Source organism: Pongo abelii, chromosome 10, assembly GCF_028885655.2.
Source record: "Pongo abelii isolate AG06213 chromosome 10, NHGRI_mPonAbe1-v2.0_pri, whole genome shotgun sequence".
NCBI classification, from domain to species: Eukaryota; Metazoa; Chordata; class Mammalia; order Primates; family Hominidae; genus Pongo; species Pongo abelii.
Genome location: NC_071995.2, coordinates 70,600,351 through 70,627,872, shown reverse-complemented (window position 1 = coordinate 70,627,872; position 27,522 = coordinate 70,600,351). Strand labels below are relative to the sequence as shown.

Below are 27,522 nucleotides of genomic sequence, written 5' to 3'. Positions count from 1 at the left end.
ATTTATTTTGAAAATTTATAAGAATCCTGTTTACTTCGTGTAGTATAAACAGAGAACTTTCAAACTTCTAGCACTATACACTAGTTTAATATTTTGGAGAAAATATTGATACTATGCTCCTAAAAATATATACGAAGAGATAGTTGAAAATATAACAGAAAAAAATCAACAATGTAAAGATTATTAGAGTGTTATTTAACAAAAATTAGACAACAAAGTAAATGCTCACAAACATGGACAAAGCGAAATATATTATGGTACACCTATGTCATATTACTAGTATTAAACTAAGCTATGTAACAGAATCATGTCAAGCAATTATAAAAATATTAGTAAATGAGGAGAAATATTTTTAACTCAGGAGGAATTTTTGTAACCTTTCCAAATATATAGTTCTAGGCTATTACATGCACTTTCCAAAAAGAGAACATAAAATGAAAAGAAAAATAAATTTTAAAAGGAAAAGAAAGAAAATTGCTGATGCAGAAGCTAAGTAGGTTACAGAAAAATGCCTCTAAGGCAAATTTATTATACTATTGAACTAGCAATCTAATCAAATGGCAATGTCTACAGTCACAGACAGTTTTTAGTAGCTGTATCCATAATTACAGATTGGCATGCATTTACACACATACTAACATACAGATACACCCATACATCAACTAAATGTGTCTAATAATTTCATAGATACATTTAAATAACCAAAAATGTCATTTTATAATATCAACCCAATTAGCTAATATGTAATACATCTTGAGCCCTTAACTAATAGATAAAAGATAACCAATAAATATAAATTTATGAGGCCTCCTGTTGAGCTAGACAAATGCCTGCAGGATTATTAAATAGAGATATATATCTCTAAAAATAAGAGCTTTTTAGTTAATACTATATAGCCACATTGGTCGGTTAACAACCTTTAAATTAGAAGCAAAATAATAAAGATTCAATCAGTGGCTATATATTTTAAAAATTGATGAATAAAAATTATTTCTCTCTGATCCAGAAATATGAATACAGAATGCTATTTACTTTTTTTAAAGTATTTGTTTGTATTAAAGATGGAATTCTTAATTCTGAAATCCATCAAATCTTTTCTCAAACTTAAATATTTCTTTCTCTATAACATGCTCATTAATTTTCCTTTATAGTTAGGTCATTAATAAATTAAATGCCAATTAAGTCAAATCCAATAAGTAAAAAATTAGTAATGATAACATTATTATCATACGACATTGAGTGAACACATCAAATTCTTTTCAACTTATTAACCTTTTTACCCATAGCATATCTAAAACTGCACAGCATTTTAAGCAAAACTAGGAGACATTTGAGCAAAAGCTTCTATCGTCATTCATTTTAGATTGAGTATGATTCGGCTGCCATCTGGATAAAAACACAATATTATCTCTTCAGAAAGAAAATTAACTTTGACACACTGTCTCTGCTCCTCTATGATTTTCTGACTTTTTACTTATCTGAAAACCTACATGTAAGGGACAAAACACTCTCTCACAAATATAAGCCTGCAGTTTTCAACTAAAAATCCTGCATACACATGTTACCACATAACACCTCATTGGAACACAAGTTATTATGTTGTTGCTACTAATAATCCCTACGGCTTTGTGCCTGTCATTACCTTCAGGCTATCAGAATTTTATGAGCACAAACCAATAATAATGATATTTCCTTTTTGCTTTTTATCCACACCTCATTGCCTTACATTGATTTGCATAAGCAATTTCCACCCTGATAATTGGAGCCAAACATCTTGTTGTAGGTTACCTTATGGAAAAGAGCAGTTAAATAGTAATCAAGATAAATCTTTCTTTATTCAACCATATTTTAGATGATGGTGAATTACCCTCACTGCCTGAGCAGGAAGGTGACTCAATTTCTGACAGGGATTTTAGGCTTTGAGTTTATATCAAGCTTAATAATGATCTTTCTTTATAATTTCAATACCCTGGTGTTGACTCATAACAACATGAAGAATGGTACTACTAGGCTCAAATCATTAAAACAATATTGTTTTGTTTGATAGAAAAAGCCATAGCACAGGTACTAATTATTTTTTAATAGCTACCTAGCCAATCAATGTTATGTGAGGATTTCATAATTACAGCTTTAATTTTTATTTCCTGAAAAATCTTTAAAAAATGTAATTAGGGAGATTAAAACATAAAAACAAAATAAGAAAAATCAAGTCATGTAAAGATACATACCCAAAGGAATAATTACTTGAATTACTTACTTTAAAAGTAAGACTTATTCTACTTATGTAGAATCAGGATTTGAGCTATTGAACTTAAATTATAAAAACAAGGTTGAAGAAGTAGATTCTAATTTATTGACCAAATGAATATTTTAACTATAAGCATTGTTGTATATGGATGAATAGTAATGTATATGCAGGCAAGCACTAAGAACTCTGTAAGTGAAAGATGCAAGAATTACCAAAAGATGCTGTAAGGTGAGAAATTTTTATTAGAGAAGGAATTTAGATAAAATATTTATTTATAGGAGAAGGGAATATTTCAGGGAGATATGTGAAATCACCAACAAGAACTTCTACAGAGACAGACAAAAAAATGAGGGCAAAATTGCAGTACATTTATACTCCGAGTACCACACAGAAAGGGAAATTCAATAACACTGGGTCCTAAAGTCTGTCCAAGAGGAAGAGAGGATAGAAGTGGGGTTGCACTGCATATATTCCACCCCAATGTTACACTAGTAAGAACTCTACTTATATTTGCAACATTTTAATGAGAAAACCAGATTCCAATAGTATAAATATTAAATAGGCATGAAACCCATGAGTGATCTTGCTAGCTTGTCCTTACAAATGACCTAGGAAGGAATTTGGAGATGTGTATACCACAAACAAAAATGAGGTGCTAAAGATAAGAATGATATTATATTTTAAAAGTGTAACTTAAGCTTCTGTGCAAGACACAGTTTCTGGTTACTGCCAACCTGCCTATTGCATTTCTCACTGACTCTGCTTAAGTTGCAATAGGTCATGTATTATGAAGATGTTTTCTTAGTCATCATTACTCTCTAGAATTATTGCTAGGAGAAAGTCCTGGGTTGGGAGAACACATAATCTTGCTTTCCAGATGTCCTATGTAGAGGTGGTCTTAAATCAAAAGCAATTTAGGCAAACTGCTGCTGTACTTTAACTTATCCCAGGAGGATTGGCCCACCTGGGGAGGTAGGAATGAGGATCCTACAGTTGTGATTATGCAAACCAAAGGCTAAATTCATTAAGTTAATCAAAAAGCAAAACAATTATTCACAGTAGTAAACTCCCGTCTTTTTTCCAGATCCTTATTTTATGAGTAATCACTTTAGAAATTTGCAAATTTTATATATTACTGGTACTGATTCATCCTGACATAATCAAATCAACTCATTCAAAGAGAAAACTGGACATTACAGACCACAAGCAACTGGACTGAAGTTATGAGGTTAGTAAAATGTGGTAATTGTTGATTTGATTTCCATATATCTCTCATCATATGTCCTGGTAAAATTGTTGAAATCAGCTGAGAACATTCTCTGCTCTACCTAGAGAAGTATCATATGGTCTTAATACAATATTAAGGAAGAGATAAATAAAGGAGTTAATACTTTTTAAATCTCCATATGGTAATAAAACAACCTGCAAAAATAATGCAAATAATATTTAATCAATAGAACAAAGACATTTATGGATCAAGTGTGTCAGACTGTTAGCCATTCACCACCACTTCCCCTGCCATTTACACTCTTGTGCACTGTATGGGTTAGAAGCTTGAATGCTACATTTCCAAGAATCCTTTGCTAGTTAGGCTCAACTTTATGTTCTGCAAAATGAAAAGCACACATAAAAGATATGGATAGCAGTAAAGAAGGAGGAGTTGTCATTGCTCATATAGCAGAGAGCAGGCATGTGGGCTTTGGCAGAAGGCAGGGGTAAAGTATTACCAGTGGCTTTCAGGTGTACTCTAGGCAACTGAGAATATGTATATTACTTCCCTATGAAACCCAAGTGTCTTTATTTCTGGAAGCCTGGCAGTGGCTTTCCTGACCTTTACTTCCATAACCCTGCCAACAGTTTTAGAAAATGACTATATCCAATGTTAATTCCCTTTCTGCTTGAAATATTACTAAAGGTTTTAGTATGTTACAGAATTATGTACCAGAAGTGATTGTAGACCCTCAGAGAAGGTTATCTACAATTGTTTACCTGCCTTGATTAGATTTCAAGAAGGTAATGTCATTAATAATGAGTGATAGGATCATGATAATTAATCATTTTCAGGGCCAAAACAGTTTCTTAAATGATCATTGGTAGTTTCTTAAACTAAAGAATAAGCATTGGGAAAACAAAGGACTGTTTCAATAGAACATTATAACAGAATAGAGAATTACAAAGTCTTTGAGAGGCTTGGCTATTTCTGACTAGACTGGAGAGATTACAAAAACCAAAACAACAACCTTAGTGCTTTAAATTCTCAGCTGAAGGTTTGGCAAGGAACCAGAGATCTATGACTATGTGAAAAGAATCATGTATCTCTTACAGGCTTAGAATCAACGTATCCAAAAAGAAAACTATGATTTAAAATTCTGAGTGGCAAAATTACAACTCAAGTAAATTTCATGGATTTATTAGGTCTTTTATGTGAGAGTTAGGGTATTGACAAGGAAAGTATAGGATGCAGAATCGGAATGCAGGCCTTGAAGGTCTAAATTTCACTGAGCCACTGTGGTAGCTTTTCTTGTCTCTGAAAAAGTAAATTCCCCTTGTTTGAGTTTCCTGTAATGTCACTTATCAAGGAGGATGCTGGCTCTTCTCAAAACCAACTCCAATATACCTAAATGCAAAACCAATAAATAGAATTGGTTTCAGCAGATTTCAAGACTTCAAGTAGAAATTCCAACATTAGAAGATGGAATTTACACTGAAAATCACCAAGAAATTTCAAGAGTTCTTAGCATATAACATCTGAAACCACTGTAGCTTAATCATAAAATTATAAAGTATCCAGAGTCAATTATGAAAGTGAACAAGTAAATAAAAGCCAAGGAAATATAAGTCATTTCCTGATACTAGCAAAATAAAACTATTACCAGCAAAAAGTCCCTGTTACAAAAATGCTGATCTGGTTTGACTACAGTTATAGTTCTATATATATTGATAGTCAGATAATACAGCCTTAATATTCAAATGATTAAAGATTCAAAAAAATGGACTCACTCTTATATATCTAGTTTACAAATGTGTCCATCAAATTAAAACAGCTGTCCCAAATTAAATATATCAAACCCAAATTGTCTAACTAGTAAACTGCATTAAAGTAATCCTAGATTTAGAGAATATAAAAGATAAAAGGAATCTTACAGTATTTAGTTCAACTCTTACATTTCATAACTATAATGTCAGAGGTCAAGAGAGGTCTAGTGACTTGCAGAAAACCACTATTAACTGGAGGTAGAAATGAGAATTATTTCTCCTTATTTATTCTATTGCCTCATGTTTCTCAAAATATGCCTGCTATCATTTTGGGAAATGGATTACATAGAACAGTAGACATGTAGAATTTGCAAAAATTAAACATTTTTGCATTTAAAAAATATTTATTAGTGACACATAATCTAACCACAGAAATGTTCAAGCTCAATTCAGTCCAGTTCCACTTTCAATTCAAACATTAAAATGGAAGCTAATTTGCTGGTGGTATCACCAACAAATCACCAACAAAAGCTGTGATTGTTCAGTAAGAAATTGTTCTCCTAAACTTTCTCACAGCTGATCCAATGGGTAATATAACTATTAGAAACAAAACTTTTCTCAGAAAGTCTCTAGAGTCTCTTCCTGCTGAAAAATATATGTTTAAATTGAAATTTAAAATATATTCCCATACAAAACATTATAAAAAATTGAAAATGTAGTTGAATCTACACCGATACTTTATAAGTTAAATATGAGTATGTGAACTAACCCAGAAACCTACTACCTTTCTATATTACATATACATACACACACACACATATACATGTATGTATTTTTTAAAAGTTTACCTTGTTTCCAAGAGACCTTAAGGTGGGTCGTAAGGATACATAAATTGCAAGAGAACACAAATTTCAGGTAGATAATAAATCAAGAAGAAACAGCATTAACACATTGTTCCTATGTGGAACATGAAGTTTAAAGTATGAGCCCAGAAAAAAAAGAAGAAAGGAAGAAAAGAGAGCAAGAGAGAAAAAGAGAAGAAAGGAGAAAAAAAGGGGGAGAATAAAAATATATATGAAAAGTACACTATCTGCAATTTGGAATTGCAAATAGTAAACTTTCATTTGTTAACATGGAAATAACCATGGTTAATGTAAAAACAATTCATAGGTTTTCCAGTAGAGATAAGTGCTGACAGCCTAGATTAGCTCTTTCAACAACTTGTAAACCAAGACTCCCCAGGGCCTTCTGGATAGGAAGCATATTAATATCAACTCTGAGGCCACTCAGCACCACGACATGAAGTGTCTGTTCAGGAGGTCATCTCCAAAATGTATCCCATACATCTTCATGCACAAGAGATGATAATTTATCACCTACATGTAGGGATCTACTGTAAACTAATCCAAACTGCTGATGATACACTAAATCAGTTTGAGTGATGAGTACAAATAAAGCTGCAAGCGAAGTACTGAAGGATACAGATCTATCTGATCAATGAGATGTCACCAGGCAAATGAAATGCAGTGTTGACAAACATAGAGTACCTCAGTTGAAAATTAACCAAATCAAGTATCAGAGCATAAAGGCACACATTAATACAAGCTTGGAATGAAAGTTTAATATGATATGAGTCAGAGGCTATATTCTAACTGTTTCATATAAAACTGAGCAGAGTGGGTCGGTGGAAAAGAATGTATTAAAAATTGATATATTTTGCACACCATAGAAAGTATGACAGGATGAACAAAAATGTTGCAAAATAATAATCCTTTCCAAATAACGTAACTGTAGTTATTCAATCTTCTGAGCAAATCCATAAACACAGATGAAGAAAAACAATAAGAATTTTATACAGAAAATGATTTCACATCAACTTGCTATGAAGAAATCAAATTCAATTTGTGTTGCCCTTATGAACAGTTAGATATTTTCTGAAACTGTCATGCTACAACTTCAATGGGGAAAAACAAAGGAATGGGGATAAAGAAGGACATTCCTCCAGATAGTTGATATCCATGAAGGACACTCCTTGAGAAAAAAAGATTTTCCCAACTGTGTGATCAGAATAGAGCCGTTAACATACAGCAAATAGATTCAATGGATTCAGCTATTCTGAAGGTGCCCCTAATGGAAAGAGCTGATTAAAGTAAATTTCAAACCCTGCTGGAACACATCTGTAAAAATATTTTCTGAGGGAAATTATTCTTCAAATAATTTATTTTTATATATAGTTTTTGTTGTGTTAAGTATATAGAGAGAGTTTGTCATAACATAGTTAACTCTTCCCTTGTATTTTATCTTTCAGTTTATTTGGGGGTACAGATAGAATTATACTACTAAAATATGACCTGGACCCAGATATAGTTTATTTAAATTTCAAAATGAAAAGCTTACTAAGAACAGATAAGATTGATTGCTCTCTCTGTCTTAGCATAATTGTATTTCAGGTGAACATCAATTTACTTTAAAGGACACTTCTAAGTAGCAGAATGCATCATAAATAATTCATCAATCACAGCTACTAGGAACATGATTTACTCCAGCAGAGTCAATGGAATAAAAGTTTTTTATATATATTTGTGTCTGCTTTAAGAATTTTAATAATCTTCCTTTTATAAGAATTCATTCCTAGATTCTATACTTCATACTCTAAACACATTATGATAAAAACTGCTTTTTCTTCCTTTTTTAAGAAAAATATATTTTCTAATTAAAATAAAAACAATTAAAAACCTTTGGAACAAATAATCTATGTATATCAACAGCAAAATAACAAAAACCTAAAAGGTACATATTTGAAAAATAGCCTTAAGATTTCTCAAATACATAACTCAAATAATGCTAACAAAATTTGTTTCACCTTATTTGAATCTTTAAATGGAAGAAAAAGAAGGCAGTCTTTCTGGAAGTCTTTTATAGAACATTTAGAATCTGGCATATCTTAAAATTACTTCAATTTAAAAATGCAAATCAAACAGATTCTAAATTGTTCAACCGTTCAAGTTTTGTCAGTTGATATCGTGAGTGTCCTATCTAGAATTTTCATTTGTCATATAGAAAGACATTGCTTAACTTACCATCTTAAAGTTTTCCACCAAGTTCAGCAATTTTGTGTTAGCCATTTCCTAAGCTGTGAAATATACTGACAAGGAAAAATGTAAAAGAAAATAAAAAGCATTTTACTTACTTGCAAACCCCTCTGGAAAACTGAATGGCCCATAAAATTAGCCAGCATTCTTATTAAAGCAGCACCCTATAGGAAAGAGTAATAAAAAGAACAGAATTTCAACAAAGTATCATGATTGTAAAGTTGTTTTACTCAAACCTAATCTACTTCATTCATGCTATTCTATTTTCAAAAATAATTAAGAAACAGGAGTATCATGAAAACAACATCCAACTTAGTGATAACAATTTCATTTTTTTGGTCTTGTGAATTTTAAAATTTTGTGTAAAACCTACAACTACAAAATGGAAGTTCTCTACAAAGAATATCTCATGGCAATGATAAGCTGTAATTCAGGAGTACTCAATATTTTATTGAACACTATATATGACAAATTTAATAAAACATGGTTCTTGTACTTACAATCTCATAATTTGCTCAGGGAAGGATACCCATGTTAATAAATAATCATATTAAAATATAACTTTGAAGTAAAATAGATACTTAATGTACTCCTTAACCAAGAAAAGTTTAGTTGTGGAAGTAGAGAGTAGAGTACCAAGAAGTCAGACTGCCTGGGTTCAAATCTTAAGTCTGCTACTTACTCACCATGTTTACTCAGTAAGAATATTTCAGCTCTCTGCTCCTTACTTTTCTCTCTTGTAAAGTGTAGTTAATAGCAGTTATATTTAATATGGCTGTTCTAAAGCTTAAATAACTCAATATATGTAAAGCAGTTTGAACTAGATCTGAAAAGTAGTAAGCCATATAGAAGTGTTAGCTATCAGTATTATTTCAAATTGTCTAATCATTTTTATTTCCTATTTTTTTGAGGCTGTATTTAGCCGCATACATCCATATGCAAGTAAAACATATGAGATCAATATAAATAACTGGAGAAATAGAAGAAAATACTAATTTAAAAGAGTCTCTCTCATCTTGAGAACCATTATTATAATATGGCAGAACAACATAAATGCAAAAGGTAGGTATGTAATCAATATGAAACATTCCAAGGAATGACAATTAAGTATGGATGATAACAAATCTTCATGTAAAATATAAATAAGTCTTCAAGAAGACACTTGACCAAATTGAATTGGTATGGAGCAGTGGATTGTAAGCAATGAATGTTTAAATACAAATGGTAGCCTGGATTGGGGGTTACAAATTTCTTTATGACTACACATCCCATTTCAAACTCAGTACAAATATACAACTGCAATAATTCATTTCTGACAAGATGTCTCTTTTTACAAGAAAATCGTAAGAATCACATATAGAATCATTCAGCCAGGGACTGGACTGCTGTCCAGCACAGTTTGTTACTAGAATGATTTGCTAGAATTCTGGGACTTGAATGTAGTGCAATACTCAGACTATGAATCACCATTAAAGATGTGTATCAAAAAATTTCAACCACCACCAAAATTGCTCCCCAAGTCAGTATTTTATTCTCATCTCAACAAATGATAGGCTGAAATATAATAGTTTTATGCCTTTTCTGATTTTTTTTCTTCTCACACCTTCCATTCATTGCTCTTTCTTTAGCTTCTTCCTCTTTATCTTCTGCACATTTGTATATGACCATGAAACATAAGCATTTATGATTCAATCTGAAGACTAGGTTAGAATTCCCTTTAGAACATATCAGCTCTGTTCCTTGAATTTCCTTGACAAGCTCTCCTCCTATACATTTCCCAATATAATTGTCCCATCCTGAGGGTGGAAACTGTCCATTTCTCAGCAAACCTGACCATTGCCAACTGGGAATTGAGACTTAGTATCTAAAGCAGTCAACTCAAACTTTCCTTCAGCACTGAATAGCCATCTTCAGATGATTTAGGTGTTTCCCTCCAGGTAATGATGACTTGGTCTCTTGTCAGGTTATAAAAACTATTAATTTAGCATGGTCTAATGACACAAGAATCCTTTCTGATCAGAAAGAATGTACCAATTTTCCTGTCTGAATTAAGCTGGAGAGAGTGGTAACAGGAAGGAAAAACTAGAAGTACAATCAGTATTCAAAAGTTATAGAATATCACTTAGCTCCTGATTATATTATATTGTATAACTCAATTAAGTTTTAGAAAATATGACTATGTTACCCATCTGAACATTTTAATAGTCTCTGGAGTGGCATGCACTCTTCTATGTTTAACTAGCCTTTTCTTTCCAAAGCTAGAATTTAAAAATCCTTATTTGATAGAACTTCATAGACAGATGGGCTCTCCAACTGTCGTGGTTTAGCCAACATATACTAAGCACATACTATGTATGGATTATAACAAAGATCACAACCCCTAACACAGGCAGAGCTCATTATAAACTTTTTTTAAGAAAACTCAGAATCCTTTTTCATCATGTCTTTAACACATTTGTTTATCAACCAAACTTTGTTTACAATATTGTAACTTACATTACCTTGTGATTCAAAACTCCAGCCCCAGTCAAACAAACTGGACATTTAGGAAGCCCGAGTAGCTTTATGAAAAGTAGATATACTATTTCTGCAAGATTTAATAATTTTTGAGACTTGCTCTAGAAAACTCATCACTGTTTGCTAAACTAACATTCAAGGATACATTAGGATATCTACTTGATTTTTCTAAAGTTTCATAGAGAATATTCCACAAAAGTATGCTTATAAAACCATTCATCATTTAGCAATTTTTATATCTGGAATATCTTTTTAATGTAAATTCCCACCTAAATTTTATTTTATTTTACATTGTAGCCATTTGCATGCACATCAGTCTCAGAGGTATTAAACATGCCCAGAGAAAAAACTGTGTCCTCATGACTTGGTACCACCCTCTTCCTATTCTGGCTCAGAGGAGGTGCTCCCTTAATGTAAGACATGGATAAGAGAGAAAGAGAAAATTCTGCATGCATAGCAATTACTTTGTGTTCTTGTAGAGGAGCTATTCAGCCAGGATATACAGTCTATTGCTTCATTGGTATACTTCAGTGATAAATCCTCACTTTTGGAGAGGGAGATCTTCTCAACTAATTTATTTCTGTAGCACATGCTTATTGAATAAGGTGGTATGTTCGGTATCCTAAATGACACAAGTCTCTGTCTTTGAGAATTTCAAAATCTCGTAAGTGAGATGAGATGCAAAGCAAAATAAAATGAATAACAAGAGAAAGTATTCTACTGTTTTCAGAAGAGGGAGAGGTTATATCTGGAGGGACAAAGGATAACGAGGGTCTAAAGAAGTGTTATTTGTGTTGAACCTTGGAGGATGGATAAGGGTTCCATGAGTTAAGATAAACAAAAGGCATTTGCATGTTATGACAGGAATGGACTTTATGTGGTCAAATAGGCGTGACAGTGGAAATCACAAGTAGGGAAGTTTATACGGAAAGACAGTAAATAAAACCAGAAAATGGAAGATTAGATGGAAAATAAGATTGAGACAGTTTTTAGAGGACTTTGAATACCAGGGTTAAGGAATTTGGAAAATTGGTTTTCAAAAAAGTCGGGACTTAACTATCATACTCCAAGGAAGAAGTAAAGTAACCAGAAACAAATGATAACAATGATAAAAATCAGAGATAGGTTTAAGAAATGGAGCAAAGATAAGTTTGTATTTTAAAGCTAGAGTGGATGATAACATTAGCAGATACACAGAATTTAGAAGAAAGTGCTGGTGAGGTGAATATAATACATCTGTTTGTAAATGTGCTGTTTGAGGAACAGGTATGGAACCCAAGGAACAGAGGGCAAGTCCAACCACAGGAATAAAATTCAATGGAAAGTTATGATTGAATAGATAAATTGGGAATTAGAGTGGATGAGTCTGCCAAGAGAAAAGTTCTAAGGCTTTAGTAAGAAAAATAGAAAACAGAATCGTATAATTGTTTTCTATTTGTTTGTTCTGTTTTATGATTTGCACTTCAGTGCTCGTAACAGGCGCTCAACAAATATCCATTGAAATCAATGAAGAAATGACATTAAGAGAAAAAAATGACATACTGTGATAAAAAACAGAAGGCAAACTGGGTATAAGCGGTGTCATAGAAGACACGTTTTAAGAATTAGTGCTTCAGATCTCAAGGAAAATAATAGCTAAGAGAAGGCCATAGTAGGCCATATTTAAGAGAGAGCTATTTAAATAGACTTGTGGGTGTGAAAGCCAAGTGAAAACAGAAGGAAGAAAAGAGAAAGCTAGAAGCAAATTCACATGAAAGATTTGTTGGTGATTTTCTTTGGTAGAAATAGGAGAAATTTTTTTTCTGCAAAGCAAAAGATGACCCAGTGGAGATAGAAACTGAAGACGCAGTCAATCAAGAAATCATTATTGAAGATTCCAGGAAAGCTAGATAAGAATTTAGGTTAATCTTGGGAAAGAATAACAACAATCTACTCTGACACAGGACTGAGGTAGAAAAGGGAAATAAGAAATAAGAAAAGATAAATAAGAGATGTTGAAGTGTAAAGCACAGAGGTTAAGAAAGTACATTGCACAGAAGAGACTGTAATCTCCATCAAGGTGGGGACATGGTCTGTCCCCATTATACGCTCATTGCCAAAAACTGTTCCTGGCACATAGCTGGCTCTCAAAAAATACTGAACAAGTGATGGACCATCACTTTCCAATAATATAGGAGATGTGGTCTGAAGATAACATGAGTTGGAAAGACTGGAACTAGGTTTGAAGTAACCCATTGAAAACGTAATTAGGAGTTCAAGATGTGGAAAGATGTAGAAAAGTTTTAAGTTGTACTAGTCCATTCTCACACTGCTATAAAGAACTGCCCAAGACTTGGAGATTCATAAAGGAAAGAGGTTTAGTTGACTCACAGCTCCACATGGCTGGGGAAGCCTCAGGAAACTTACCATCATGGTGGAAGGTGAAGGGAAAGCAAGCACCTTCTTGTGAGTGCGAGCACGCAGGAAAAACTACCATTTATGAAACCATCAGATCTCATGTGAATTCAGTTACTATCATGAGTAACAGCATGGGGGAAACCGTCCCCATAATCCAATCAGTTCCCTTCCTTGACACGTGGGGATTACGGGTCCCTTCCCTTGACAAGTGGGGATGATAATTCAATATGAGATTTGGGTGGGGAAACAGGGCCAAACCACATCATAAGTCCTAGCTGAAGTTATCAATAATGTATCCGTCATTCATTAACTATTTGTACTACATGCTAAGGCCATAATATCAAAAAGAAAATATTACTATCTTTATTTATCAGGTCAGAAAATTGAGGCATAAAGGTTACACACCTTGCAGAAATTGACGTGGGTAGTAAACAATGCAGCCAGAATTAGAAACCCACTTACACCCAGCTCCAAAATCAGTAATTTAAACCACCTTAGATGACCTCTTGTGATCCCAATTCAAAATATTTACATGACTATCTCTAGAAACATGGGGCATAGCAAGAACTTAGAAAAATAAAGGAAATTCTTAGAGTTACTGAGAGTTTGGAATCAGTGAGATGCTCACAGAAGAAGATGAAGGAAGACCTAATTCAATGGGACATAGTTGAAATGCCTGACCCATATTCCCAGGATTGGGGATAAAATAGAAGACAGATATGAACTTGCAGAATAGGACATGTTTATGGTCTAGGAGACATAAAGTTTCTTTACGGCAGGTTCAGTAAGAACAAAAGGATAGCAAAATTGAAAATAGTGATATTTTTATTACTGTATGTGGATGTGGCAGCTGTGAAAATGCACTGCTCAGATTTCCCACTGCTGCCCCTCTGCATTTACCATCACAAAGGCCACTCTTTTCTCAGTTTACTTCTAGCCAATCACTGAGCAGGACAGTGTAACAACTGCAGACCTGTTCTAGTGAGACAGGAGACTCCGCCAATGGATAACTCTAACTAGATGACTCGTCACTGGTGTGGATGAATGTGTTTTTGCAATTGAGCTAAAGTCTGAAACTATCAACCTGACACCTCTTCCTTTCCTCTCTCCTTGCAAAGGCTGTCAATTGTAATGTGGTCTGAAGGCAGCTCCCCCATCTTCTCTGGCTCCTTTAACAAATAAATCTTTTGCATACAATGTTTGCTGCTTCTTAGAAAATCTGGACTAACCTAGTAGCTCCATTTTTAGTGCAGAAGTCCACACAAGTGTAAACTAATGATAGGTCCCTAAAATAAGTTGGTAATGAGAATACTCTAGTTAACAAGTAGCACATCCATCAAAACAAAATAATCTTTTCCTTCTTAGTCCTTTCAGGAAATCTTTGGCTAGTATATATTCTACACTACAAATGTCTTAGCTTAATGGTTTGCTCTCCTCCAGCACAAGAGAAGGTAAGAAATAACGTATCATTACTTTCCGTTGACATACAGGAGAGACTGAGGTGAAGGGATTAGGTGCTTTGTCCAAGTTACTTGCTTCCATTCACTCAGTTGTTGAGTTCTTTGATTAGCAAAAGAATTATGAAGTAAGAATTTCTTGTTACTTTTTGAGTTACTGAAAGGATTAGTCTATTGATTCAAAATCAAAGTACTTCTAAAATGTAAATTTGTAAATGATGTTTCTGCACTAATTCTGGACGTGTGGAAATAAAACAATGTTCTAACAAGATTTGTTACTGAAGCATGTCTTTTGGTATGGAATAAAAGCATATCTTAAATCCTCCATGGTTTTTTGAAAAACATGTTTTCCTCTCTGTTTTTTTCCATAATAATATGATAGCTATATTGAGCATCTGAAGAACAGAAAAAGAAATACCTAATCCTGAATATCCCTTACTCACAAGCTGATTACAAAAAAGAAAGGCAGAAAGAGAGGACAGAACAAGAGAAAAAAGAGAGTGAAAGATGAAAGAAAATTAATTCCACACAAGAAAGCAGAATTAATGCCCCATTGCTTCAGTTACCCATGCTTGGAGCCTTGGAGTCCTCTATGATTTATTACTTCCTGAGGCCAAGCCTCTACCTCTGCATAGCTGAATTATTTCACTGTCTCCTAGAGACAACCCCAGATGTGTTCTCACTCTCAGGAATCCATCCTATGGGCCACATCAGACTAATTTTAGTAATTATTTTAGAAGCATAATATCCGTTAAGAGTCCTGGTTCTGTCATGTACTTAGGCATGTGAGATGATGTAAGTATCTACAATTAGAACATAACAATAAAAATGATGATGACAACTATATTACTACCTTTAATAATAAGAACACCTATTTCAAAATTTTTCTGAGAATTCATTTAAATTATTATAAAGCACTAGATACTCAGTGTTTAGCATATAATAAGGTTTAAAAAGTATACAGGTATCGATATCATCTTCATCATCACTATCATCATTTTTATGTTAGTCCCCTGCCCCCCAAATCTCTACTTTAAAAAAAAGTGCTGTGGTAGTAATAAAGGCCATACATAATGAGATTCACCACTACTTACCAATGCTTTTTTCCATGTGACCAGACAATCAGCTTCTACACGGGTTAAGCTCTTCTTCCCATTATCCCATGAGCATTCCTTACACACTTATGTTTTAATCATGCTTATTTATATCAGTTGCAATGTTAATCCTTTTTGATCCTATATTCTGAGCTCTATACATTATTAAAAGCACAGGAAAAGCCCATACCATAGTATAGTCCACACAGCTATACTGCCACCATTAATAATAATGATAATGATCATAATATTTCCATCAAAATTTTTCTTAGATTTAAATTATTCATATAAAGTACTTGGTACAGTGTTTGGTATATAATAAACTTCAAAAATGTATGTATAGGTATTGTTATCTTCATCATCATCAATATCATCTTTTTATGCTAGCTCCCTGCCCCCAAAAATTCAGTACACAGTAGTCAATCTCCCCTGTCAAGAAATTCGGCATATATCTTTCACTGGGACCATACATTTTTTGAGGAGACTTTGTCTCCTTCCCACAACTACATGTAGGTCATTTAACTACATTAATCTCGTTTAACTAGATTATTTAAACTAACCATTGGCGTATCTGTTAGTTGTCAATGACATAACTTTTCCATCGCAAATGAAATATGATCCTGGCTAAGCGAAGTATCCACCAACTCCTTGCTAGTTTCAAATCAGCAATCCAGACTACGAGATTGCAGCCTATACCCAGGTACTCATCAATCTCCTCTGCCATGAAATTCAGCATATATCTTTCACTGAGGCCGTATGTTTTTTCAGTATTCTCAGGTAATGGCATTCAAACAGGGTAGTCTATATTCAAGATAATAGGAGACCAAAAAGTATTCAAAGAGGATCACAGATATCAGAGACAAAAAAACAAAAACTTTCAACAGTGTAGGAATTAGCACTTGCATGAAAGCATTCAACTCAAGAAATTTGAAGCATAACAATACTGCACCATTAAATGAATGTACATAGAAGGATAAAACATAAAAGCAAAAAAAAAAAATAGAAAACAAATAAATGGTTGAGAAGATGAAAAATAAAACATAAAGAGTCCATGAAAAAACTAATAAAATAGCAAAAGCTCCAAGAAAGAAAGTAATCGAGGTAGAAAAGAAGAAAAGAAGAATAAAATAATGTAAATACTAAAAATGGGCACATAGCTATAGAAAAAAGTTTTTAAAATTAAAATAAGAATATTCTAGAAACATATACTAATAAATATGAAAACTCAGATTAAAAGAAAGTATTTTCAGCTGGGCATGGTGGCTCACGCCTGTAATCCCAACACTTTGGGAGGCCGAGAAGGGCAGATCACAAGGTCAGGAAATCGAGAATATCTTGGCCAACATGGTGAAACCCCACCTCTACTAAAAATACAAAAATTAGCTGGGTGTGGTGGTGCACACCTGTAGTTCCAGCTACTCTGGAGGCTGAGGCAGGAGAATAGCTTGAACCTGGGAGGCCGAGATTGCAGTGAGCTGAGATCACGCCACTGCATTCCAGCCTGGGCGACAAGAGCAAAACTCCATCTCACAAAAAAAAAAAAAAAAAAAAAGAACTTTCTCTAAAATCGTAATGTCACTAAAGCAGAAGTAATGGTTTAAAAATAAGAAATACACCAAAAACAAACAACAACAAACACACATACCAATCCAGGACAGTTTTACAGGCAAATAAACTTTTAAGGAAACACTGTCACATATTACTCTTGTTTTAGATAAAGTACTATAAAGGAATTGAAAATGAGTACAAGCTTTTCAACATTTTTATGACGCTATGTAACTGATATGCAAACTGGACAATGTAAAATATAGTCCAATATCCTTCATATGATCATGTATGCAAATATATACATAATTGATGGGATAAACATCACATATATAATATAGACTAATATAAAGACAAGTTTATATATTATACGTGATAACACAATATATAATATATATATATAAAATATATATTCTATGAAGTGAGAGAAGATATTTAAGTAGAGTTCATTCCAGAAATTTAATAATTGTTTAATAGCAAAAATTATATTATAATTAATTGCATTAATAGTGGAGACAAATTGTTTAATCATCTCAAATGTAGGAAAACCATTTAATATTACTTAGCATTCATTCATTCTTATTCAAAATAATAAGATATCTTAATAAACTAGGAAAAGAAGGGGACCATTAACAATAAAGGCAATCTTTAAAAAATATACTCAATAGTGAAACATGAGATGCATTCTTCCTAAAGTTGAAAATAAGAATTCACTCTACTAATATTTCCATTCAAAAGTATAATAAAATGAATGAACAAATGAAATTCAAAAAATAAAGCAGTAAATTATCATAATTCAAAGATGATGTGAAAGTTCTCACAGAAATCTAAAAGAATATATAGAAGCAATATATAAAATCAATAAAAGAGTATAGCAAAGAGATTAATTATTTTTTCATTAAGTTAATCTCTGACATGAGATTAATGAATAAAATCAAAAGAATATGTGTTACTAAAATTGAATTTAAGGAATTAATTTATTGAGTCTTATTCTCAAAAGTACAAATATTATAAAACAAAACAAAATAAGAAAAATTTCAAAATTGTACGGAGTTTTCATGGAGAAAATTATAGAACTTAACCAAACACACAAGGATGTAAAAATGAAGAACTATATTCTTTAGAAAGCTAGAAAAAGTTATTGCAAAAATGTCAAATATCGTAAAATTAACCTGTAAACTTCTCAAAATAATTTCTTTTTCACAGAAATTGTCTTGATCTGAAAATTCACATGGATTAGCAAAGAGTAAACAACAGCAATTTTGAAATAGAAAAAGATGGTAAATCATCTCTTTTCATAACAAAACTATAAAGTTACAGTGGTTAGCCCGATGACGGTAATGTTGGAGCAGAAATAAACATACAAACTAGGGACCAGATCAAGGGATTGCAGATATACCAATACTGATATCTGTGATAGCTGACAGAGATGGTATGTGATACCAGCAGAATAAGAGTAGGGAATTCAGTAAATCACACTAGAATGATTGGTTACCTAAACTAAAATTAAATTACATTGGACATCACAACATCAACAAATAAATATCACCAAAAAATACCCAAATGGATGATGAAAGAACTCAATATACAATGCAAAACTTTAAAAATATTAGGAGAAAATGAAAAAAGCACATCCTTATGAATTTGGGATAAAGGAGGATACTTAAAACAAAACAAAAAGCATGAAGTATAAAGGAGAAAATGGACAGACTACATCTGAACTTTAAAATCTATATGATAAAAGATATCATAAATTCACAGACAAGCGGCAGTACTATTAGCAATGAAAGATTAGTATCCAGAATGCAAACAAAAAACAACTCTCATTAATTAATTATTAAAATGAATAGGAAAACAGATTAAAAAACAAAGACCCCCTTGGAAAATGGGCAATGGATATAAATAGAAAATTCAAAAAGTAAGCAACCCAAAGGGCAATAAATACATGAAAAAGATTTAATCTCATTAACAAACAAATAAATATAAATTAAAACAATAAGAGAGCATTTCCTAGCCACTGCCCAGACAAAATTTTGAGAATTTAACAATAATAAGCACAGATGAGGATGTGAGAAAACAGGATCTTCTCAAACTCTCTAGTGGGAGTGTATACATAGGTACAAATGCTTTGGGGAAGAAAATGTTATGCTAAAATAAATGTTAAGATTAGTTTATTTGTGCATTTAACAAACAATTATTGAGTGCCTACTGTGTAAGGCACTACGATAGGGTCTGAAAATGATGCAGAGAACAAACCAAATAAAGCTTCCATGCAGTTTATATTCTAGACAAAAGAGGCAGTTAGTAAACAAAGAAACAACAATAATATCAAATACCCATTATTTCTTTGAAAATAAATAAAGCAGGGTTAGGGGATAGAGAGTGCTGGGGAATAGGCTCTCATATGTTACGTAAGATAATCAGGAAAGATTTCTTTAATAAATTGACATGGAACAGAGAAAGGAATCAAATGAAGAAGCAAGCCATGTTGATGACTGAGGAAGAACATTCCAGGGAGAGAGAACAAGCATAACCGGATTTTGAAATCTAGAAGTCTGGAGACAGAGTAGGGCTTGAAGTCCCAGGCTCCCACAAAGAGCAAGAATAGATGAAGAAGATCAAAAAAAAAAATCTGAAGAATAGGTCCTGGGAGTTCCAATATTTAGAGGTTGAGAAAAGTAATTAAGTTCCTCAAAAGAGATGAAAAAGAAATGGCCAATGAGCTGGTTAAAGTTAAAAAAATAAAAATAAAAAAAAGCTTCTAGGAAACAAAATGAAGAAAGTGTTTCAAACGTAAAATGATTATCACTACAAAATGTGCTTAAGAAAGCAAGTCAACTACCATGAAAACTGGATTTTGCAACATGGAATTAATTTTTGAGTTGACAAGAAAAGTTTGATTAAATGATAAGAATGAAAGCTTAATTAGAGGGGTTTTAAAAGAGAAAGAGAAGAGAGAAATTGGGCTTTTGTTCTAAGAGTGTAAAGATATAAAAATAGTCTGGGTGGAGTAAGTCAAGGGAATTTTTACTAAGATCAAAATATTTTAACATTCTACAGAGGGAAGAATAATTGAGTAGAGAAGGAAAAATGGATGTTTCAGAAGACAAGAAACAGCTCAACATGACCAACATCCTCGAGTAGACAAGAGGATGGAGTCCAGTACAGAGTGGAGGCATTGGCCTATATCATAGTACAGACCTTCATCCACTGTGACAAATAGCAAGGGAAGCAGAGTATATAGGAATTGATAGGTGAGATGTGCAGGGCTGGAGGTGTGAGAACATTGATTTGTTTATTGCTTCTGATATTTTAGTGAAATAAAAGCAGAGTAATCAGATGAGAATGAGGAGGGATAACAGAATGTGAACACTAAGAAAAAAGAAGTAGGCATTAAGTGTGTGGAAGAATGATAAATTGAGTTGGGAAATGTGGATGCATGTACCTCCCAACTCCACACTTTCTCTAGCTGGATACACAGAATGACCAACACTCACACATGAACACAAGGACACCTGTAGAAAGAGGTCATTTGCAACACTGTTTCTAATTTCTAATTCTAATTTCAATAGTTTATAATAGACAAAAACTTCAAACAAACGTCAGCCCGTGAATAGGATTTATAAACTGTGCTTTTTACATATTGTATAGCAGCAAAGATAAATAAAATAGAGGTCTGAGTATTAAAATATGAATGAGAGTTATTTCTCTTTAATGGTTATCTCTGGGAAGAGAGGGAGGGACGGGGGTTAAGAAAGAGATTAGAGGACTTTAATGTTTTATTCTTTAAAACAAGTCCTATATAAATACATCAAACAAAATAATAATAACTGCTGACTTTGGGTCTTGAGTATATGTATATCTGGCAATATCCTCTGTATGTTTAAAAATTTCTCAGTTGAGATTTTTATTTAAAAATAACAAACAGGAGTCTTTGGGAAAATTGCTAACCTGCAACACCTTATAATTAATCTCATTTAGTTCAGTCATGTTTTATATAAATTTCTTACTCCTCTTGGCTTAAGCACCATGATCTATCTCTGGAGCCTTCTAAGAGTATTTTAGTCCTATAGTTTAATTTTTTGGTTTTTATTTAAAATAAACTTATCTGACAGAGGAAAAATGAAATAAGTTAAATGTAGTCAGACACTTGAGGTAACTTTTAAACAATGAAGATCTAATGAATAATTATTTTATTTTAAGAATAAAATTATTAGTGAATATATTATAATCACCATTAAAGTATAAAGGTATTAGCAAAGCAATGGTTTAAAAGTGCTAAAAATATTTATTTTGTTTATTTCTGGATCCAACAGAAGACTAAAATGCCCCAAACTAACAACAGCATTGAATGAGTAAAACTAATTTAATTTTGTTTTAAGAAGGGCCTGTGCAGTGGCTCATGCCTGTAATCCCAGCACTTTGGGAGGCAGAAGTGGGGGGGTCACAAGATCAGGGGTTCGAGACAAGCCTGACCAACATGGTGAAACCCCGTCTCTACTAAAAATACAAAAATTAGCCAGGCATGGTGGTACACTCCTATAATCCTAGCTACTCAGGAGGATGAGGCAGGAGAATTACTTGAACCCGGCAGGTGGAGGTTGCAGTGAGCTGAGGACAAAGCGAGACTCTGTCAAAAAAAAAAAAAAAAAGAAGCTCAGAAAACACTATTTGTTTGTAAAAAATCTAAATATTTTTCAATTCCATTTTCAGTTCAGTTCCAAATTCAGTTCAGTTGTGAGTAACAGGCTGCAGAATAACTACACGAAGACAACATCGTTTGTGTTTTTAATATCAGCCAACAAATAGTATTCTTGTCATTTATTGCAGAACAATTGTTCCTTGTCAGAGTTAAACTATCACAGCTAGAAAGAATATGAAATTTAGAGTATTAAGAAAAATACGTGATTAATGTTAGTGAAGAAGGCATTTCAAAGGTACTAAATAAACAAGGCTTTTAAAAGATGCCTGCATAATATTGTGCCAGAAAACGTCACAAATAAAATACTTAACAGAATTATTACAAATTAGATTTCAGGTACATTTTGAATACAAAATACTTCCCCAATTTCCATCTAATATAAAAGATGGCATAATCTTAAAGCAGCATGGCTGGAATTGGCTGAATGGTAGCAACTTAAGTAAATATGGTTATTATGCAAAAAACAATATATATTAGTGTTGTAAAGTTTTAGTGTCCGATATTTTGTCTGAAAGTTGAGCATAGTGTTAGCCTTTAAAAAGTTATGTATTATGCTACATATTTTCTGAATAATGTAAACATTCATTTTTGCAACAAAATGCCAAATACCTGAATATTTGAAAGTTATTCATAAAGTAGTTTAAAGCACATTTAGTTACATGATGAAATTCATACTTTTTTCTAGTTTTTCTTTTCTAATATTTTATTGTGTATGTTGATGTATATAATAATGATGTGTATAAAATACATATAGCATATGTCAGTCCTTTCATATTTTTAACATATTAAAATAAGAAAAAAATAATGGGTATGTGATTCTTATGAAAACAATATTTTCTTGAATCTGTCTCTTCTTCGTAATCTTTCTCTCAGACTCTGGTTTATTTTGTCTTTTATTTTTTTTAAACTCCTCTTACTATCATTCCCAATAATATTCCCTTTTGAGAGACTATGAAAAGAGTTATCTGTCTGGTCTCCTGCCTCTAATGGCCATTTCTTCTGGTCCCTGAAACAGATTCTGTACTTCCCATTATCCTTATTTTTGTATACGTTCTCCATGCCTGAAATTCCACAATTGCCCTAAATCAAATTCTTAACTTTATGCGACATAACTCTAGTATCACATATTTCTAAGAAATCTTTCCCAATTCAAGTCAAAATTAAAACTGTTTTCACAATTTTATAGCACTTGTTTTTGATAAATAACGTAGGAAATAGAACAATCTGTCTTATTTGAGAATTTATACATAACACATACTTGCCATACCATTAGGAATCAGGAATGGAGGAGCCATGCTCTGCAAAACCCAGTATTTTGCTTCATGGCTAGACATTCAACCCATACCTGTTAAACTAGATAACTGAGTAACTGCATTAATGTGTAAAATATTAGTAAGAAATGATAGGAAAAAATAAAACAGTAAATAAGTATAAGAGCAGTATTATTTGAGACAAAGACTAATCCTTAGTAAATATTTCTTCTGTTTTCTAGAAATAACCCAAGTAGAGATGTCAAGAAGAAAATAATTGTTTAAAACTAGATGCAGAATTTACTATTCATTTACATTTACTCCTCTTTTCTGATTCCCAAACTTACAATTCCCTTTTATCGATTTGCCCTAATACTCTTAATATATATATCTTCATCATTTTTCTTAATCTCATCCACTTAATCATTAAATTATAATTCTGAATCATAAAAGTTCATTTTAGTATTATATCGAAGTCATAAAGACACATGGCTCCAAAACTCAGATATCCATGTGCAGACACACCTCACTCACTCTACATTCAGCTGAAACATAACCAAGTATATCCTTAAAGAAAGTGACATTTAGTAAAGGATGAACTATGGCAGAGGGCAGGCACTTTTGTGTAATCCTTTTGTTGCCAGAGAAAATTTGCAGGGTATGAAGAAATGATTTTACAGTATTTGAGAAAATATCTTTGCATATTTATTTTTCAAGAATAATTTTGAATTATGACTTGTCATCAACAAAACATTTAGAAAGTACAGTCATCCCAACCACATAAAATATCAATTACGAGCTTAATAACCAAGCCCAAAGAAGCTGGAGTCTTGAGGTAGTATTTCTAAATCTTCTACCAAAAGCTGACAAAAAGTAAGCAATTGTTATTGTGTGAGTTGCTAAGAAAAAGGACTTTAGCAATAAATTATCTGAAAAATGTGTAAAGAAATCAATCCAGTCAAACAACAGTAGAATACATGTATTTGCTCCCAAGTATCCTGAAACTGTTCAGAATGGACATGATATTGGGATATAAACTATCATGCAGCAAACACATTATATTGAACATGATTTGTAATAACTATGTGATGAAAAAAGTTATAGGTAAAAATGTCAGAGGACAGCAGAAAAAATCCATAGATAAGATAAAAAGTTTTAAAAACTAGATATAATTTTTTTCTGGAAAAATGGGGGCCAATCAAACACTTAATAATAATTTTCAAATGTACAAACGTTTTATATGAAGTAGATGTGGTCAGCTGATTCTCAACTACACTGGGAGTTAAATAACGACCGCAGGGGGAAAAAATGACTGAAACAGAAATACTAAAGGCAGAAAGTGTTCCTTAAACCATGAAAGCCTTACTATTTGGCATTAATCACTAATGGTACACGTAGATTGTTTTTCAAAAGGTAGAGTCTGAATAAACTATATTTTCCTTTTGTATTAAAAATTTAAGTATTGACCTAAAAGAAAGAATAACTTTCTCTATAAAAACTTTCCACAATCAAACAGTGGCTCCCAAACTCTTTCCTACCATAGTTCACTGATACTGGAAAGAAGGGAATGGCCGAAAAATCACCAACTTTCTCTCTCTCTCTCTCTCTCTCTCTCTCTCACACACACACACACACACACACACAAACCACACACAAAACATGAGAAGTCTAGTATAGTATTTCAAGGCTCCTTGTGATTATATATGGTAAAGGCAAACAAATTTAAGTATAAATTTCAATAATGTCATCCCAAGGTATACAAGGCACAATCTTTTAATTTGATTTTTAATTAGATTACTAATCTAATTACTATTAAATATCTCATCATACTACATTATTTAGTTTTAAAAGACTTGATATTTTTAGAAATGATAAACCTTGGGAAAAAATTAAAACTGGGTTTTGACTTCAAAATAGAATATTTTGAAATTTAAAAACAATGCACATATCTAAAGGACAAAGTTATTTTATTCGTATTTTAAATGGAGATTCTAGCTTTTCAAAACCATTTTTCCTAAACCATGAATATGTTCAAGTGACTTTTTAAAACACCATTAAATTGAAGTAAATAAGAGTACACTTTCGTTCACAGGGTAATTTGTGTAAACATCTATAGCTTGTTCATCTAATTCAGAAACTCCAGACTCAAATATGTCTTAGTGTAAGCTTTGTCTTGGATGGATAAATGCATCACTGAGAACAGGTGTTAAAAGATTCCAGGGAAAATTAAGGAAATTTAAGTCAAGGACACTTGAGTCTTGGAGGTCAGTTCTCTGGAATTTCAGTCATACTTTCCACATGAAAAGAATTCACTAGACATAACCATAAATAACTATGCCCTTCATGCGTGCCCAGGATTGTCTGTTTTCCTTGAAGACCAGGATACATGAGCTGCTTCCTCTTTCAGACAAAGTGTTGCAGGGCCTCCTCTTATAGTAGAAGTTTTATTTAGCAGTTGTGGTGAACATCTCATGTGTTCTGACACAACAGACAAGGACAAAAGCACAGTATACTTTCTCATTAAGCATCCATACGAGGAAATCTTCAAGGATGGGCTCACATAAGAGGCTGATGAGATTATTTACACAGATGGGCCATCACTGAGTTCAAGAACAATATTGAATAAAGCCATGCTTCTCAAACTCCACTGTGCTATAAAACTGAATTTACCATCCTGCTAGATCCATAATAAATAAAATATGTATTACAAGTGAATACCAGCATAACTGATGTTTCCATCATACCAATTAATCTGCAAAGGAAATGGACCAATTGAGATCTGCGCCTTGTTTTATCACTCATATATATGTAGAGAAGCAAGAAAAAAAATCTTGTCTAGGGCATGGGCTTGGTAACTGAATGACACTTTGTAATCTTCACTGTTGAATTCACTCATACATGATATGACCGATTTTCTGGAAGCTAAGAAAATTATTTTACTCTACCAATATTTGCAGGATAAGGGAAATAATTGCTTGAGTAAGGTTTTCTCTATCTCCCTTTCTGCTATTCTGACTTCAGGGAGAGTTTACGGAGAGGACAAAATGCCCTGATTAAAGTTTCATCAAGCCACCTTCAGCTGTTCTCAAAAAAATAAATTAGCCTCTTCATGTATATCATTGAGAAATGGATGATTTCTTTGCTTTTCTTCCAAAAAGGCAGAAGGCACAACTTCAATGTGGATGCTGTGCATAGCAGAGGATAATGGAGAGCAGGTTAGTATTGAGGACTTGATAAAATCTAGAAGTCTGTCAATGAGGTAAATAATCATCACCATCCCAGCTTGTAAAACAGGACAGCTTTCACTTCCAGTTTTCGCTTTTTGTTTTCAGAGTGGCAAAGCACAGATTTATTCTGTCCCTGGTGAATTTCAAAACGCAAAAACATATCGTCCAGGGAACTAAAACAAGCCATTTATCACAAAGCAAACTCTTCTGACAGTGGTGTATCATGAGCAGAATCAGCCCAAGTTTTTATGTCAAGACAAGCAAATACAGTCTTATTAGAGTGTATTCAGCAAGCCCATGAAAGAAATTCGTTGTTTAAGTTTTTCATTGAAGGTGCAGTTTTGTGTAATGCCATTAAGCTAAATCAATGCAATCTGAAGTTTCACTATCTGAGTTAAAGGTAAGAAAATAATTTTTATAAAATATATTGTAGAACTGGCATTCCACAAATTACATTTTGGAAAGCACAACCTTTATAAAATAAAATTTCTCAAGATATGTATGTAAAAATAAACAATGCCCTTTACCCTAGGAACCTGTAAGTAAGCATTTAACACTCTCTAAGCAAACATCCACATCACAGGTCCAGTTACAGCCTCTCCAAACTTTAGCTTTTTGTATGTGGCAGCAAGTTTCTACTTCTAGCTTTCTTCCATTCTTTTTCCATTAACCAAAAGAAGAAATATTGACAGTTGCTACTAACAGGAGCCTAGAAGAAATAAACACCCTAATACCTGGTGATCTAGCAGCTTTTCATTTTAAAACAATTAAAGGTAACTTAACGTTCTTATGATTTAACATAGAGCAAACGTGAGAAAGAAAAAAAAAGCAAGTTACTCTTATATCCTTATTCTTCAGGAAAAAGAAACGGTGTTCTATTTCACTTGCAGCAAGTTTCTCATGTAATCCACCAGCAACATCATGGCTTCTGCCTACAACAGGGTCACTGATAAGAGACATTAAAATAAGGTGATAAAAAACATTTGGTCCCAAAGCTATAAAAATGTTTTCTCAAGC

At 32.8% G+C, this 27,522-nt stretch overlaps 1 protein-coding gene across 2 annotated transcripts in view; it reads right to left on the bottom strand.

Annotated features, from left to right (window-relative positions):
* The window catches only part of TRHDE (thyrotropin releasing hormone degrading enzyme), a 392,470-nt gene that overhangs the window by 112,779 nt on the left and 252,169 nt on the right, over nt 1-27,522 (bottom strand). For both annotated transcript variants that reach the window (XM_002823522.6, XM_054527400.2), the window contains exon 7: nt 8,415-8,480. In XM_002823522.6, the coding sequence (XP_002823568.4) occupies nt 8,415-8,480 (66 nt within the window). The remainder of the gene's footprint in view (nt 1-8,414; nt 8,481-27,522) is intronic.